Raw genomic sequence first — 13,915 nt, 5'->3', positions numbered from 1 at the left:
GGTCACCATCGCCACCATCAGCAAAATCACTATTTCCATGACAGCCCACACCATGATGCCCTCTACCCTCATCAGTTTCACCACAGTGAAGAGGATGAGATACTTTACAACCACCACACTCCTGTAACTCTCTCTAGGGCCTCTTCCTCTTCCCTCTCCTCCTGCTCCTCTTCCTCCTCCTACTCCTCCTGGTACACGGAGACAAGCACCAATGATCAGTTCTCTCTTCGTAATGCTGAGCGGCCACCACATTCCCTGTCTTGCTCCAACATCCCTGATGTGCGCAGAGGTTTCAGGGACGACGATGGCAGTGAGCCTATTGTCTTTGCCACTGTCAAGCATCACAAAAATGGCAGCGTTTGTAGCGAGTTAGATGCGAGTTCACATCAAAGGAGAAAACATTTTTCTTCTCTTGACCGTGGTCACAGTCGGAGTGATGAGGCTCTTCTTCAGGGTAATGATAGTGACGTTGGAGGAGAACAATCCAGGGTATCGCACATTAATTATGGGCCTTTATATAAGACAGCGAGTTTGAACCGAAGTCTGGCTTTCAATGAGGAGGATATTCTGTTAGGGGTCCCCAAGGGTCCCAAGAGGGCAGTGTCATCCATTCAGCTACCTGGCAAGGGGATTCTCAAGAACAAGGAGCATCCCACTGACATTCGTAAGGCTAAGTCAATGGAGGTGCTGTCCCCAAGAGTTTCCAAAGGACAAAATCAGAGTGGGCAGAAGGCCAAAGGGATCACTCAACCTGAGATAGAGCAGGCCAGGGCAAATTTTGTGCAGGGGAAGTTACAATTCTCAGCCTTTCTAGATGAGATTACAAAACAGGTTATAAGTCCATCTGCTCTCAACGTCTTGGGTGTGAACAGCAGTAAGACTATTGAAAAGACATCTGTCCCAGCCCCAACATCTGGCCCAGTCAAACCTCAGCTCCCACCCAAGAAGCACAGAGAGGGTACACGGGGTGAGATGGAGCAGCAGCGAAAGCAGCCCCGGAAACACGAGAAAGGAGCACACAGCAGCAATCGCAAATACTCGGACAGCTCCAATCCTGAGAAATTGACCTCATACACAGCTAGGAACCATCATGGTAGCCCACCACCTCGTCACTACCCAGACTCTCCCAGCCACAACACCCACCATGGAAGCAGCCGTAAAGACAGAAGACCCTCGCCCACTGGAGGCTCCATGTCAGGAGACAGACATGGCAGAGGTGGCCCTCACCTCACGGATGGAACCAGCACCAGCCCTGAGCCCATGCAGTCCAAACAACGGCACCACCACAAACAGCAGGCCGGCACGTTCCACAGCCAACATCCCCATACCCAGCACTCCCCTCAGGAAGTACATCCGGGTTTTGGTTCAAACCAAGGGCCAAACAACTCCCCGATATCCTCAGCCCAAGGCGCAGGACCAGGGCTAGGATCCGAGTCCTCATCCACGAAATCTGACTCATCCAGGGCCAGAGACACAGCCTCCACAGCTACCAGTCCTAGCTCAGAGCAGAGTAGTCGACACCAGTCGCAGCATGCGGGACACCCTAAAAAACAAAGGGTAAGTTTGACAGTAATTTTGCCCTTTTAAAAGGAGAAAATAATGTGAGAATCATAAGTCAAATGATTCTAGATCATTAAAAATAAAATGTCACAAATAGAACACAAATACCTTAATTTGGTTAAGTCCAGAAATGTGTATGAAACAGGCCATTATTTGTTGTTATGCAGTTAATTTTTAAAAAATAATTATCTTGTCATTCAGTACCCTTAAATCAGGGAAATCAGTCATAGTAAGTGAAAAATCAGTCATGTGTTACCTGTAAGTAATACATCACAGCTAACTAATATAATTTTAAAATTAAGTTACTAGGTTGGAACAAATAGACCCCCAACACAAGCAGGTCTTCAAAAGGGTATCTGGGAATAAGGGAATAAAATTATATATAAAAGAGCAAATCAACCAACACCAAGGACAAACTTTATCAGTCTGCGACATGTGATAGTGATTGAAACATGGCCATAAATTTAGTCAGCGTTTAAGCTCCCCAAGGCAAAGTACCGCAGTGAAGGGATATTTTCTTTGTATAGAAAGGAGGGAATAATAAATGCAGTGTTGCTCCTCTCTTGCAGAGGCAGAGCAGCTGACTCATAGGCTGTGTTTGGATGTGTCAAACACTACGCATTGCAAGCTGAGTCATTCCTCAGCAATGCAGCAGATGATCACCCTGTGCTTTTAAGGGAAACTCCTCTTGAAACTACCTGACATGTCAGTTTAGATGTCATATTTGCTTGTTATTTGAACTGACCTCGTAGGTAGTTCAAGTAACAACACATACTGTATCCACTGAGACAAATCTATGACCAGCACTTTTCAAAATGTGAGCTGCTTGGATAAGAGCTGGTATCGCGTTGCTCTTATGTAAGAATCTGCTCAGACTTACACTGATGTGTACTAATAAATACACACACACAACCTTACATAACATCTGACTTTTTCCGTGTGGTGGTAGCACAGAATTTGGTCCCACTCAGTTTGTTTGGTTCAGTAGATTCATACATAATCGCACATGGGCAAAGGGGAAAAATCCTGGCGCCTGTATAGCCTCACAGATCGATGCTAGTAGATTCTGTTTCCGGGGAGCAAATGCGCCATAACTCAATACTTTATTCATCAGTCATGTCCTCAGTAATGGAGTGGCAACTGGGTACACAATGTCTGCTGTGCCCGGCTCCAGTGCATGTTACTCTGTATAGTAATAAATAGAAATTAACAGACAGAGCTCATGTTTTCTTACTCTTTATTGTTCAGTTTGTCTCACCTTAAGCAATTTAGGGCCTCCATTCAGAAACATTAACATTTATTTAGTTTAAATTGCTTTGTTTGAGGGCTTCAGTTCACTCTATCAAACATCTACACGTCAATACATGTTGTATTTGGACAGTGACGTGTTTTTCATTGTTCTGGAGCTCATCCAGCCCCGTGCAATTCAAATGAAACAATGACCGTGAGTTCAAAGTTCTGACTTTTCAGTAAGGGTGTGTAGGGCGTGTTCAAATTCATAGTAGATTAGTAAAGCTTCATGTCGTCTGATTATAGCTGAAAGTCTATGGCTTACAAAACAAGACTTTCCTCATACTTGAATTGCACTGCATGATGAATCAAATACTTCCAAAATGATCTCATATTTCTTGTTTGATCTCTTTTCATCATCCTTCTATTCTTATTCTAGGAGATGCCATGTGATGCCGACCACCTTCAGTAAGTGTCTGTTGTACATACCGTCTGCCCATATAACATTCGAGTACAGGTTTTCCTACATTTCTCTCTGGCTCTTTCATCCTGTTCTCTCTTGTCTGACTCGTGATGGGTCAGTGGTTATTGATCACTCTAATAAGCCTCCTCTCTCCCTCCGCTCCTGCATAAACAGGAGGAAGTGTTGCTATGGAACTCATTTATATAACCATCTCTGTATTGTCAATAAAACTGTATACAGATTTAGTTTTCATATCATTACACTAATATTTGCCACTCTTTTATAAATAATACACAAATCACACAGTTTTAGTTTTTTTTTTGTCAAATGCATATGAGGTCTACAGACTGATAAATAAAACATTACCAAACTGCCACACAAGATCTTTTTGCAGCAAATATCTTTATATTTAATGTAAAATATTAAAATACAAATATGTGAATATGTCTGGATCCAAAGTGCACCATTTCAAAATAATCTCTGATCATTGTTTATGCGGTAACTCCGTGTACCATCGTTCCTCTGTGTTCAGGGCACTGCAGGAGGAGAATGCAGATCTTCACCAGAACTTGCTGCAGACGGTGGTTTGCATTGAGAGCCTGGAGGCCGAGTTGCAGAGGACCAGGGACGAGCTCAGTCATGTTAAAGAGAAATACAAAAGGTTTGGCATCTTTATCAGAACAAAAGTCAACGTCCTGTGATTTATGTGCAGAAATAGATTAAATTGCATGGGAGATGAAAACACTCAATGATACAGCACATAAAGGAAAACATGCCTCTATATGAGAGGGAGATGCTGGGATCTGTTATAGGCTCCAAAGCCACTGGTAATCAATAAAAACATAATGAAGTTAACCCATGGCTTTACAGTTTGGATGGATTAATTGATTCATGGAACATACTGAATGAAAAACATAGGTCACCCATTTCTCCTTATGTATTGTGTATTGTTTCTCCTTGTGTATTTCTCCGTGGTTGTTTTGGTCCTACAGTGATCGACACTCACAGGGGTAACACAGCATCTGCCCTGTCCCTTTACATGCAGGAGTCTTGTTGTGATCCTGTCTGGCCTGTATTTATTACAACTGCTACTGCCATCAGGCACATACCAAACATTCTTTAACAGACTGGAGCAACTGGAGTGAATAGTCACTTCACACTGGACTCCAGTCGAGTGCCAGTTGTTGTATATTCATTAGAAAGGTTTGTGGTTGCCACTTGCCCTGACAAACAGCTGCCATTAACTCTACTTAAACATAGCAGTAAAGATCCTAGGTTTGAGAATATATTTAATATTGAGTCTGTTTTATTAATAACTCGTCTTTCTTTTTATAATTATGTAGCCTTTTGCAGACACATACTGATACCAAGCAGGCCAATAATCTACTGGGGGAGCATCTGCACATAGCGGTAAGAAAACTGGAGACGAGGACGATAAATCTATGTGCATAGTAATAAAGGGGAAAATCTAACATTCGTCCATTTTATTTCATGTTCTTGCGTGTGTGTAGTCAGAGAGCCTGTGCAGTGAAAGAAAGTATCTGCAAAATCGTGTGTCTCAGCTGAGCTCAGAGCTGGAGGACGCCCACAGGACCATCGCAGCCATGGAGAACGTCAATGTGAGCACACTGACATCTACTGGGCATCAATGCACACTTCACACACACACGCAGATGTCCACGAATAGCAAATGACCTCGATTTATTATTTTTGCTTGGCAGGGCATTTCAGGATTTTTCACAAATCTTAATGTACACAGTGTCTGCTCAGTCCACACTAAACCTAGATGAACTCTGGTAATGTTTGCTGGAAGAATAGACGTACATTAATCTGCACCAGTGTGTAGTACCCTGTCTTATTTTACAGAATATTAAGTGAAATTATTTTCACTGATAGTCTTTCAATATGAGACAGATACTTTTCAGTTTATCTGTTGAACAAAATACTAAAGTTGTAGTGAGGTTTTCAACCAAGAGCATATACAGTATTTATCTACCATATTACTGGAAACATGCAGAATAACATGGAGAAACTACACTCACTTGTCAGTTCACTAGGTACACTCAACAAATACATTTTTTTTGTTGTACCGACACATATTTCTGTTTTCAGACAACTCCATTTTAGTCAGTGGACTTGGCTAAATAACAGCACCACAAACTACCTTTCGTAGAATGATCATACTGTTGAATTATCACATTTCTTACACTGTTTCAACATAAACTGAACATTGTTATAAATAAGAATTAATTTGTTGAACTGTAAAAAAGTGATAGTTATTCTTTTTATGAATTCAAAGTTAATGTTTGTGTTTGTTGCCTCTATGTCAGGTACCATGCCTGATAAAGCAGCTTTTGGAGAAACACTTTGACTCAGCTGAGGCCATACAGAAGTTTCTCACATCCTCTGCTCCAGTCGGCCGTTCTGCCACCTCTCCACAAACAGCTGACCGCTCCCACCCTCCTAAAGCAGAGGATTGGTTGACAAAATCGGAGGCAGGTCCACAGAGGGTCACAGCCTTCACGCCATTTATGGCAACAACAGGAAATGAGAGCAGTCTCTCTGGGCAGCAGGAGTTGAGCCACAGCCCACCTTTCTCTGTGGCTGACATCAGCACTGCTATCTACAAGAAAATGGCTGCCAGTTACGCTGCCCGACCACAGCCTCTCTACCCCCAAAGCCAGCAGCAGCCTTCTCTGAGCACTAACCATGTTGACACCCCACCAGATCCCCAGCAGCCCCGTGTGGGTGGTGACGGCAGGGGTGGGAAGGCAGTGTTAAAGGTATCGCTTTTGGAGCAGAATGATGAGGATGTGAACGCCATGTCAGCACAGCAGATACTTGATGATTTCCTGCAGCAGCTGCAGGCCCATAAGGAGGTGGGTGGAGGGAAGGAGCAGCAGAGTGGGCAGGAGTGGGCGAGTGGAGTGGAACAAGCAGGCAAAGCGGCAGACTGAAAAGACCATCTAAGGACATGGCAGGATGAATGTATATTCTCATATTACTGCATTGAAACATGTATTTATTCATGTGTCTCACAAATGTGTGTCAGACACAAACGTTTTTTCCAAAAATAGTGTATAATCATGAACAAAGAAACATACCAAATTTAGACAAACAGTACACAATTTCAAACAAAAAGCACAAGTTGCACGAATAAAATGAGCAATGGAGAAAGTTGGCAGAAAGAAAAGAAATTATGGTTTTGTTATTATAAAGGTTTAGAAATGTCTCTCCGCTTGTCTCCATGTATCATAACCTACTTGTTCCCTGTGACATTTTCTCCCAAATTAACAGAGAGTATGTTGATCTTATAAAATGTTCCCTGTGACCGAGGATACACAAAGTCACTAATAACAGGGGAGTGTCTCGGAATATAGCTTCTGTGTTTAACAGCGCCCAGTGTGGCCAGATAAAATGTAGCACATCCAATTTTGTCTGTGATAAAATATGTGATTGACGTTCATGCAAAAAAACAAAAAACAAAAAAAAAAACATAAAACAAACAAAACAACTTTTAACAAGTTAAAAACACAAAATCATTAATTTAGATGTAGAAGAAGCTCTCAGCTGACATGTAATACCTACTACTACATGAAAAACATTTTTAATATTAAATGACAGTGACACTGGCTGGCCTTTACCTTTCAGTCATGTCTGAACAGAAGCTTGCAAACCACTGTCAAACGCACTAAAAATATTTTATCTATACTTTAAATAATGATAAGTCAAACCAAGAACATGTACCTCTTTGAAGAAATAGTTACCATTGCCTCCAGATAATGCTGTTAAACTAACATTTCTAATATTATTTACCAAGTAATGTGAAAGGTAATTTAGATATTTCTGCACATGACATGGTTTTGTAAATATCTAGTGATTCTCTGTGTGTATATATATGATACATAAAATGTGCTGGCCCTGACTTTCTGAAATAATAAGATGTTTATGGTTGATGTTTTAAGATGTTGGCAAAAATGTACAGTTAAGATACAAAGGTGTAATTCTGTGCATGAGTTGAGGATGTAGATTAGATAAAGCACAGCTGCAACATACAGTGTTAACGTTATTTTAATCTTTATTGTCTGTATCTCGCTCTGCATTTTCCCATTAGGAATACCTGTAGTGAAGTCTGTGTCAATACATTTGTTCTGCCAATAAAGATAATTGTGTTAAATCAACGCAGTGTTTCAGGTTATGGTTTCTTGCATTACAAGGAGTATTTTCATGATATATAGCAAACAACACAAAGACACTTTTGATATTCTCAAAACCTATAAAGGAGCTGTTGAGATATCTGACCAGCACTACGCAGCCCGTGCCCCTAGAGGGCTAAACACCTCATTACATAAAATGAAAATCTCTCAGTCAGTCATACATTTAATAACATCATGTGATTAATGGTGTTGTGATAGAGGAGTGTTTATGGACAGGTTGTCGTTATAAAAATGATAAAAATAGTGTTTATCCTTGGCATCTGTGTTGTAACATGAGACTGGATCAAACTAACCATAGCTCTGATTCAAGCTGTCATAAATACTTATAATAACAGTTTAATCCTATTGATCCAGCCCCACCGGCCTCCTTCCCTGCTGCGCTGTATTCATAATCCCCTCCAGGCATATCTCTTGTCTTACTTTCACTTTACATAAACCAGTCTCTGCATTACCACTGTCAACCTGAGACCATCAGTCTGGGTACAATATTACAATTTAATCAGTCATATGGCCTGCTTTAAATCTAATATTCATAATCAAAATGTATAATTGTTATCGAGAAAAAATTATGAACTCTTCTCTTGGTAATTTAAAGCAGATTTATGGTGCCATTGTAATGTAACATAATGCAAGATTACATATTTAGTCTTTTTTAACTGACCACAAATTAGTTGTGATGAATCTGATTAGTAGCACTAGTTAGTTTGGTTTAGGTTAAAACTAGTAATGGAAATGTGTGGGTTTAGTGCATTCAGTGTCAAGAAAAACTGAGACTTAGAGGGCGAGTTTAAGAGGAAATGTTAGTTTTGGGAATATGCCCTTCGTTAAAAGTCAGCTGTAGCGATTTGAGATTCAGATTCAGAACTTCATTTGTACCCAGGGGACAATTTAAGGCACATGTGAGCAGCATGACGTGCAAGCACAAGACACTTTTAAGGAACAAAAAACTATAAATAGATCAATGCACAGTATATGGAGTGTGTGTTGTGTGGTGGTGCTCAGTTACGCCATGCAGGGAGGCCTGAAGGAGTCCTTGAAGGTGGGGTCACTAGGCTGGGTAGCGATTTCAGGAGTGACAGGTCAAGAAGTGAAGCAGATTGGCCTTAAAAGGTAAAATGGTTAAGGAGAGCTGTTCAAAACAAAACACAACACAACACCTGCTCACTTCTAAGTTGCTATGGCTGAAAGTCAGCTTTCTAAAATGTAAAATGAAATGGCGGAAAACATAATCATTACATGGAAATATGTGGATTTAGTGCAATGGGCATGAAGAAAGTATGTTTAGAGAAAATTAGCTGTAGCTGTATGATTCTTGGTGTTTCAAGGGAAGGCTCATACTGTGTGTGGTGGGCTGTTTTAGATCGTTTAGATCTTCTTGAACTAAACACAATATATTTGCAAGTATACAGAAAACACTGAATGATGCAGACAGTTCAAGTTCTCATTTGTTAAACTATTTATTTACTCAGAGACACCCACAGGGTTCCAGGTAAGTCCACCTGTCATAATAACCCATGAGGCCCTCCCATACTATGTGTCCATTAGAACAAGTTTGCTGATCAGACACTGGCCTGCTTTCCCATTGGCCCATGGGCTTTAATAGGATCCCAAGGACTCTGTTGGGGGGATTACGGCTCCAAACTCTCGACTTTGGCCAGTCTCCGTGTCCTCCAACCATGGGTACAGCGGTTTAGGGGGGCGCCGCACATGCACAGACCCAGAGGGGCGCCATCAAAAGATAACATCCCACCAGGAGGAAGAAAACGGTGGTTTCAGCTTGAAGGGGAGACTGCAGCGGTGTAAACATCTTCTTTTGGGGAAAACCAGTCGTCTCTGGGAAAAGGAATATCTCTTTATCTTCCATACTTCATTAATCATCACTTTTCTCACAGTTTTCCCTGGTGCTGCACCTCTGATCTGGATTGTAAAGAATCTTTTTGGGACGATTTCAGCAACCAAGTGAAAGCTTTTGGATTATCCACTGAGGTCAACTGTGTCCTTCTCTACCATCTCAGGGATCTAACTACTTATCCCCTCCACCTGGAACAACTTAGATGAGCTCAACCTGCTAATAACTTATCAAAGTTAGACAGCACAACGGAAAGCACCCCCACTTGTCAGCTTGTGTGTTTGTTGATTTACATGCATCTGGCCAGAATTCATTTTTGACAAGATTTGACTCTGTCCACTTCTGTCCTGCTCATTCCCTCTTACTTTTCATACTATCGGTGCATGATAGTGAACCATGGTGCTGTTGAAGTTGAAGTTCACCCAGCAGAAGCGGGTGCGTCTGGCCCAGGGCCTGTGGCTGCTGTCATGGCTCGCAGTGATGTGCGGGTCCTTCATCTTTTGTCTGGGGGTTTACCTTAAGACAGAGCTGCTTCGTAGGGCCGAGGTAGAGCGAGAGAAACATGGACGCAAACACACACACACTAATGTCAGGTCAGCTAGTAGGCCAAGCGGTTCTGAAATCCAAAGCAGTGCATGAATTTATTCAAAGCTAACAAATGTGTGATTTCATTCTCAGACCTTTGCCTTAGCTTGTGGTTGTTTGCTCTGTCTGCTGTGCTGCTGTTCATCTGTCTGTTTTATTTAAAGCTCAACAATTTAATCCACACATGGAACCACAACACACGAAATACCACAGTAAACATACACATTCACGGTGTGTTAAGTCATATGGATGCAGCATGCCTAAAAGCTATATCAACAGTTAACCCCAAAAATCATTAGTGTGCAGTGTGCATTGAATGTGAGTAATGGCGCCAGCAGGTAAAAGTTCATGACCTCTTTGTGCATTTGTTTAAACCAACTAGTCATTGGGCTTAACTGATGAGTGATTGATTTAGACATGATGAAAGAATTGATATCCTGTTGGTCACACAGGAAAGCTGCATCGATTTGCACTGACGGTCAGACTTTTAATGTCTCACTTGCAGCTAGTGTTACTGAGGTGGTGCAGAGATTGCTATGATGACTGAAACAATATATATATATATGTTGGCATGACCCACTTTACAAGATTTCAAGTTTGATTTGCACTCTGTTGCACTTTATCATGGACAAATCTGATTATTCCACGTAGAGCGGAAATTATTTCTTCTCAACAGCATCAAGAGATTATTTGTCATGATACCACAGTTGGCTGGACAGGTGTAATTTCTTTTTTAAAAATGTTATTCTAAAACAACAATGGGGCAAATGTCCTTTGTGGTTTGCTGGGTTTTGCAAACTCAAAAGCCAACAATTAACTCAGTTCATAATTAAATTTGGCTTTAACAGGGGGCAATGAATTACATTTATTGTCATATTGCCACATAGCTGTTGCATCCACCGTATCAGCAGCTAATTGAATCTCTTGACTGCCAAGGTCATTGTTGAACAGATAAGGCTAATTGAATGAAGGATTACTGAAGTGGGTAGAGGAAATGACAAAGTAACCTACAGCTGGCTTCTGCTCTTGTGGCAATTATTATCTTTGACTGTGCTCTTCTTTTCACGAGGTGATGGACAACGCAGAGATCCACGTGGTGCCCAACATCCTAATGATGGTGGGCCTGGCCTCCATTGGCACCAACTGGGTTGCCAGTCGTGTGTGTCAGGACTCCCTGGATGCAAGCCGCTTCCCCCGTTGGAAGGTTCTCCTGCTGGCCTGGTTTGCTGTGGCCGCTCTGCTCTGTTGTCTGCTCATCGCTGTGGTGGTGCTCAGCTACGCCCTACAGGGGAGCATGGAGGAGTCCTTGAAGGTGGGGACACGAGGCTGGGTAGTGATTTCAAGAGTGACAGGTCTAGAAGTAAAGTAGATATCAGCGTGTGATTAAAAGATGACAGATTGGACATTTGTAAAGCAAAAGAAACCCAACACCTGCAAGCTCCTCGGTTAGCGTGGCTGAAAGAGTCAGACAGCTTTTAAAAATTTCAGTAGACATGGTGAAAGATCCTACAACTTAGAGCCCTCGTTGTCAGTTAAACTAAATTAAAATTAAAAATCATATATCCGTGGAGTTGCATTTTTGACATGCGGCACATTCTCAAAAACATGAGATCCCATGTCTCTCTTCCCTATCAGGTGGGCCTAAGGAATGGTATCCGGTTCTATAAGGACACAGACGTGCCCGGCCGCTGTTTCCAAAAAGAGACCATTGATCGTCTACAGATGGAGTTTCGCTGTTGTGGAAACAACAACTTCAAGGACTGGTTTGAGGTTCAGTGGGTCAGCAACAGATATCTGGACTTCACCTCCAAGGACGTTAAGGAGTGAGTGAACGGCAGCACAGAGATGAGCAAGTCATAGAATAGTGGAGAAAGAAAAGAAACTAGACTGATGAGGGGTACACAGGAAAGAGAAGCCAAGGAAATAGTCTGTGTGAGTGACAGATAAGTAGACTTCACATCCATAAAGGTCAAACAATATGTTATAGAGAAAGGAGAGAGAGCGAAAGGAGAAACAATGATGTGAAGGGTAGAAGAAGAGTGTATTAAAAATAGATCTGGCCTTTACTTTTGAAGAGAATGACAGGTATAGACGGAAAGGTTGGTCATCAGCGAGGCTTAGAAAGGTGAGTCAAAGATGAAATAAGTGAAAAGGAATGAGTCAACAGAAAGGTTGTGACATGATGACACTTTTATAGAGACGCGGCTCATTTCTCACAAAGAGTGCATTTATCTAAAAGTCAGGCCTTTAACTGGTTTCCTGCGCTTTACCTCCCATAAGATGAATTCACAATATGCCTTATCTAACTTCGCTCGTCTTCCTCTTACTCTTCAAACATTTCTCTATCCTTTTAATCTCTTTCTAGTCCTGGTTTTCATGTCGTCCCTGCTTTTTCTGTCTCCAGTCGTATCCGGAGTAACGTGGACGGTCGTTACCTGCTGGATGGCGTTCCTTTCAGCTGCTGCAACCCTACCTCCCCTCGCCCCTGCCTGCAGAACCAGCTGACAGATAACAGCGCCCACTTTAACTACGAGTACCAGACAGAGGAGCTCAACCTGTACAACCGTGGCTGTAGGCAGGCTCTGATCGACTACTACATGGGTTTGATGAACTCCACCGGTCCTGGCGTGCTGTCAGTTATCTTGATACAGGTGAGTTAATTAAACAACACTGAAAAAAATGTGGTGAAATATCTTCAGAAGTATTTAAATTACTCTGTACTGTTTCATTCACCAAGCACTTGTCATGCTGTGGGAGGAAGTTCTTCATGTTTGTCCCAAAATTACCCACTCACACAAAACCCACATACAAAACTGAATTTTAAATGATGGTTGTCTACTCAGGCAGAGACTGCCATGACAACCAGAAAAAAAGAAAGCCTCAGTTGCACACATTGATTTTGGCCTTGTAATCAAACACGCTCTTTGCAAAATGACAGTATCGAAGACCCATTCTCTTTGAATAACAAACAATACCTCGGGCTGGAACAGGACGTTCATGCACACGTTCAGCAGAGCATCATTACACACTGCCTGCAGCTAATCAGACAATCTGTAAATGCAGCCGCTCAGTTTCTTTCCTAGTCCTTGTTGACGGGGACAGGTGGCTGCCATGTTACCAAGGCATCAAACTGAGCTAAACAACATCTGTTTTTTTCTACCAAAGGCTGGAGCACTTTGTCAGAAGCTGCTTCAAATATTTTTGCCAGACATCAGACAAAGGGACTTTATATTAAATTTAAGTAAACAGTGTGTGAATTTCCACAGTGTTGTCAGTATTTCAGTGAGAGCGTACCATAACCTCAACTTTAACAATTAAAATTAGAAGTGACTAAACATTATAAAGCCTGCCAAAATAAAGAATAAAAACTACATTATTCCCTCCCTTACATTTTCATGCACAGTCCAGTGTAATCCTGCAGTAATAATTCTAATTATTTGTAATGATGGTTCTTATGTGGCTTTCTCAGCATCACTACTGAATCAGAAAAAATAAATCATCTATCACAAATCAAACATAGATTTAAAAACCAACATATATACAGACACAGTTAACATGTTAACAGTAGATTTTAATCACTCCTTAAATCTGTGATATTAAATGTAATTTTTTTTTTTCCCCATGGGCATCAGTTTTTCTGAGCACATGAATCCATTTAATCAGGTGACAAGCACTGCCTGCTAACAGATTGTTTTAACAGTATCCTCATTGCTTCTTTCTGTCCAGATATCGGTTATTCTAAGTCTGCGGTTCCTGCAGACGGCTGTGGAAGGAGCAATGGGTCTGGAGGACCCAGAGGGTGAAAGTGAGGGTTACATCCTGGAGAAGGGCGTGAAGGAAACCTTTGAGGATGTCAAGGCCAAGGTCCACAGCATACTAATGTTTGCGCAGGTTGATGCCACCACAGAAGAGTCCCCTGAGGCTGATACAGAGAAGGCTGCCTCCCCTACTCCTGCCAGCTAAAGAGAAAAAGTATTTGAATGTGAGCTGAAGAGGAAGGGATACAGGGGG

General features: G+C 41.8%; 1 protein-coding gene across 1 annotated transcript; it reads left to right on the top strand.

The window, feature by feature from the left end:
• Positions 1–9,715: 9,715 nt before the first annotated feature.
• On the top strand, positions 9,716–13,867 carry rom1b (retinal outer segment membrane protein 1b; the record flags this gene model as incomplete). The annotated part of the gene is made up of 5 exons (XM_084550364.1): positions 9,716–9,865; positions 10,974–11,216; positions 11,540–11,727; positions 12,309–12,555; positions 13,631–13,867. 5 exons carry the CDS (start codon positions 9,716–9,718, stop codon positions 13,865–13,867), a joined length of 1,065 nt encoding a protein of 354 aa, XP_084406490.1.
• Positions 13,868–13,915: the final 48 nt, after the last annotated feature.

Source organism: Chelon labrosus (assembly GCF_963514085.1).
Source record: "Chelon labrosus genome assembly, chromosome: 8".
Lineage (NCBI taxonomy): Eukaryota > Metazoa > Chordata > Actinopteri > Mugiliformes > Mugilidae > Chelon > Chelon labrosus.
Note: the sequence above shows the minus strand (reverse complement) of the source record. Positions and strands in the feature narration are given on the sequence as shown.